The 3,393-nt window shown below is 53.2% G+C and overlaps 1 protein-coding gene across 1 annotated transcript; it reads right to left on the bottom strand.

The window, feature by feature from the left end:
- Nucleotides 1-297: 297 nt before the first annotated feature.
- Nucleotides 298-2,231, bottom strand: LOC149835785 (glycosyltransferase family 92 protein RCOM_0530710-like). Its single transcript, XM_090010667.1, has one exon. The coding sequence runs from the start codon at nucleotides 2,139-2,141 to the stop codon at nucleotides 495-497; it is 1,647 nt and encodes a 548-aa protein (XP_089866793.1). The 5' UTR covers nucleotides 2,142-2,231; the 3' UTR covers nucleotides 298-494.
- Between the last annotated feature and the right edge of the window lie 1,162 nt (nucleotides 2,232-3,393).

The raw sequence follows: 3,393 nt of genomic DNA, 5'->3' as shown, positions 1-3,393 counted from the left end.
TTTTGTTGGGTTATAAATTCAAAAACTAAGGCAAACAGATCATAAAAAGAAAGAGTAAAACTGATCAATTGATATGCCAAATCACCGACCGTTTTAACAGTCTCAACGTCGGTCCCCTTAATCGTTGCCGCTTATTATGCAAACGAGAAATGCCCCTTCGTTAGGGGCTTAAAATAAATGGTCGCCCAGACGCCCACGAACACAAAATTTCCGTGATTTGGCACATCATCAGATCTGCTCTCGTTTCCAAAGCCATCTGCCCACAAGCCAACAAGAAAACTTCGTTTTGTAATAAAATAAAGAAATATAAAACAGTATTAAACAACTTAACAAAGAATCGTTTTTACAAATTATAAATTACAAAAGAATCATTCACTCTTTCTTTTCTCTCACAATAACTAATGAAAAATTGAAAACTCCATAAAAGAAAAGAAAAAAAAAAAAAACAATAACAAAAAAAAAAAGGAAAAAGATTTCTTTGTATTCTGTTTCAATCACCTATCCTCCCACACCATTCCATAACCCTTGCCGGTTTCCGACCCGAACCACCGGCGACTGAGTTCCTTGAGCCTGCTATCCCTGACCTCGCAGAACTTATTTGCCCAGCCAGGGGGCTCGACGGGCTCGTACCCGAGCCCAGGGGTCCGGTCCTTGGAGCCCAGGTTCTTGGTCTGGCGCCAGTCCACAACGTAGGCCGAGACCCTCCGCCTGAACTTGGCCTTGAACTCGCTCCACGCCTGGTACTTGTAATGGTTGATCGCACCCTTCTCCCTCTCCAGCACCTTCATTCGGTACCCCTCCCTGAGCTCGAAGTGGTGCACCACGTTCAGCAGCGAGGGCGCGATCGCCTCCGTCAGGACAATCGATTTGTGCCGCTGCTCCACCTTCCTCCGGCAGTCGTACCCCTGCATCACGCCCCTCGCAGGGTGCGCCCTCTGGCCCGACGGCCCGAATTCGAGGCACCTCGCCTGAATCTGCCCGATTCCGGCGCCGTCGACGCTGCCAGCCTTGGCGGTGGAGGAAATCATCGTTGCGAGAGCGTTTCTAGGGCTGCTGAGGTTCGCCCACGATGGCGAGAAGAAGAACTCGTCGACGTCGATGAACATCATCCATTTGCACGACGAGCCCCAATCGGAGGCGACCGAGTGAGAAAAGCCGGCTTCCTGAGTCTTGGGCCACGGCCAGAGGATTCGAGTCACGTTGTAGCCCTCGAGCTCCTCCTCAACGATCCTCGCCGTGTCGTCCTCGCTGCCATTGTCGTAGAGGATGAACATCTCAACGCCGAGGACCGAATGGTAGATCACCCATTCCTTCAGGAATTTCCCGACGTTGAACACCATCGTGCACACACAAAGATCGTGCCGGTGGCCGGCGGGAGGTGCCGGTGGTGGCGGCCGGTAGTACGCCACGGAGGGGACGACCCGGCCGCCGATGTCGAGCGAGACCTTGCTGGAGACGGCCAGAGGAGGCCGGAGGCAGCGGAAGACCTCCTGGGAGGAGCTCACGACGCGGGTGTACAGGGCGATGCCACCGGATTCGGATTCTTCGTCACGGAAGACGCAGCGGAGCTCTTCCACCGGGAAGTTGACGCCTTGCCGGCTGTTTACTCCCTTGGCGAACACGATGACGTCGGAAGCCGTAGGTATAGCTTCATAGACAAGGAAGCCCAACCGGAGGAGCTCCGGCCGGTCGGCAACGGCGGGGACAGAGCGATTCTGTCGCGTGAGGATGGGCTGGCGGAAGGGGCGAAGGCGCCGGACGCTTCGCGGGAGTTTGCATAGGGCGGTGGAGCGGTTGGACGGTAGAAGGGTCCCGGCGGGTCTCGCCGGCGCGACGGCGCCGTTCTGGAAGAGGCAGCGGTCGCCGGAGAGAGGAGAGGACGGGGGCAGAACCACAAGGACATCCCAATCGGGGAGGAGCACGGCGTCGAGGGGCGGATCCCGAGGACGGAGCGGCCTTGGGCTGTGGGATTCTCTGATGAGGCTCTGCCCCTTCCCCCGGCGGACGTCGTGCCGGAGGTGGAGGAGGCCGGGGACGGAATCTCCGGAGAATGGGTAGTGGAGAAATTGGAGGTAGACGTAAGTGCCGGAAATGAACACCAGCAGGGCGAAGACGACGGCTGTCCGGACCCTCCGGCGCATAATTCCGATCAGATTCCGGCCACCAATCAATGCTCTGTATGAGTTGGAAGACGGAGTCTACTCTTTCCTCTCCTCTTCTGTCGGCCTGGGATTTATCGTTGGTTGTGCTGCTAGCCTGCGCCCACATTTAATCATTTAGTTATCAAAAAAATAAAAAATATATATAAAAAAAAATGGTTCTTCAATGAGACAATAGTGGCGTTTGACTTTGTTTGTCACGAACGAAACTACGGAAAACAAAAACATGCTGTTGAGCGGAGCCAGTTGGGCCCAGCTGTACATGGAACTCGCTGGTTTATTTTCAAGTCTTGTTTTTGAACGAAATTTCGGAAACACCATTCTTCGTCACGTATGCTCTGTTTTAGAGGAAGAGGTAAAACGGATTTTATTTTTAAATGAAAAGCTAGGGCGACCCGCTCCCTCTCAGAATCCTGCCCTTCCATTTCATACCACCTTTATCCCCGATCCAAATAGGGTTAGGCAGGGAGGGGCTCTGTTTTTCCTCTATCCACTATCATTCCTAAAAAGTATTTTAGCATTTTACTAATAGAAATCAGAGACGACGAGGTGGGGTGGGGCAAGGCAAGGCAGGGGAAAGCCTAAGTCCCCCCCCCCCCCCCCCCCCCCCCCCCCCCCCCCCCCCCCACCCCTAGCAATGAGGCATCGACCCCCAACGTTACAATAAGATCTGGATATCCTGCAAAAATTGAATCCAACTCAAATCCGATGCCGACCACCATGTGAAAAAACATGACAGTATTTGGACCAGCAGTGATGAGACCCATCCAACTCAAATCCAACCCTCTATAGCTAACATCACCAAACCAAGAACTATCGACTGGACCTGGGCGGTAAGTCGGGTTGATGAGAAGATCCCTTGCCAAGGAATCTCATCGCACCCAGATATGAAGTTGCGAGGAGAGAACCAAAGCAAATGCAGTTACGATTCCGCAGCCACACTACGTAAGAAACAAACAAAGACCATGGAGAAGCCCCTCCTAGCGAGGTTTTCATGGGTTAAGATGTCCTCCATGAGCACCAACCACGCAAAAAAAAAGTGATCTTGGAGATGGGTCACAAGACCATATGCAGTGATCCTTAGGCATAGGCTCGACCCCAGCTCGTCGAAGGTGAGGCAAAAAGAGGCTACTGTGAACTCGCCTGAAAGGGAGTGAGACCAAATGCAAGTGTCCCACCTGCTGGCCGACGGGCCCAACCCAGTCACAAATTTGGGCAAAGCACGACACCAGTG

Source organism: Nuphar pumila, chromosome 6 (genome assembly GCF_984573655.1).
Source record: "Nuphar pumila chromosome 6, dmNupPumi1.hap1.1, whole genome shotgun sequence".
Lineage (NCBI taxonomy): Eukaryota > Viridiplantae > Streptophyta > Magnoliopsida > Nymphaeales > Nymphaeaceae > Nuphar > Nuphar pumila.
The sequence above is the reverse complement of the archived record's forward strand: the minus strand, read 5'-3'. Positions and strand labels throughout refer to the sequence as shown.

Excerpts from the sequence above, each read along its gene's own strand:
- LOC149835785 (XM_090010667.1), bottom strand. The coding sequence starts at position 2,141 with ATGCGCCGGAGGGTCCGGACAGCCGTCGTCTTCGCCCTGCTGGTGTTC.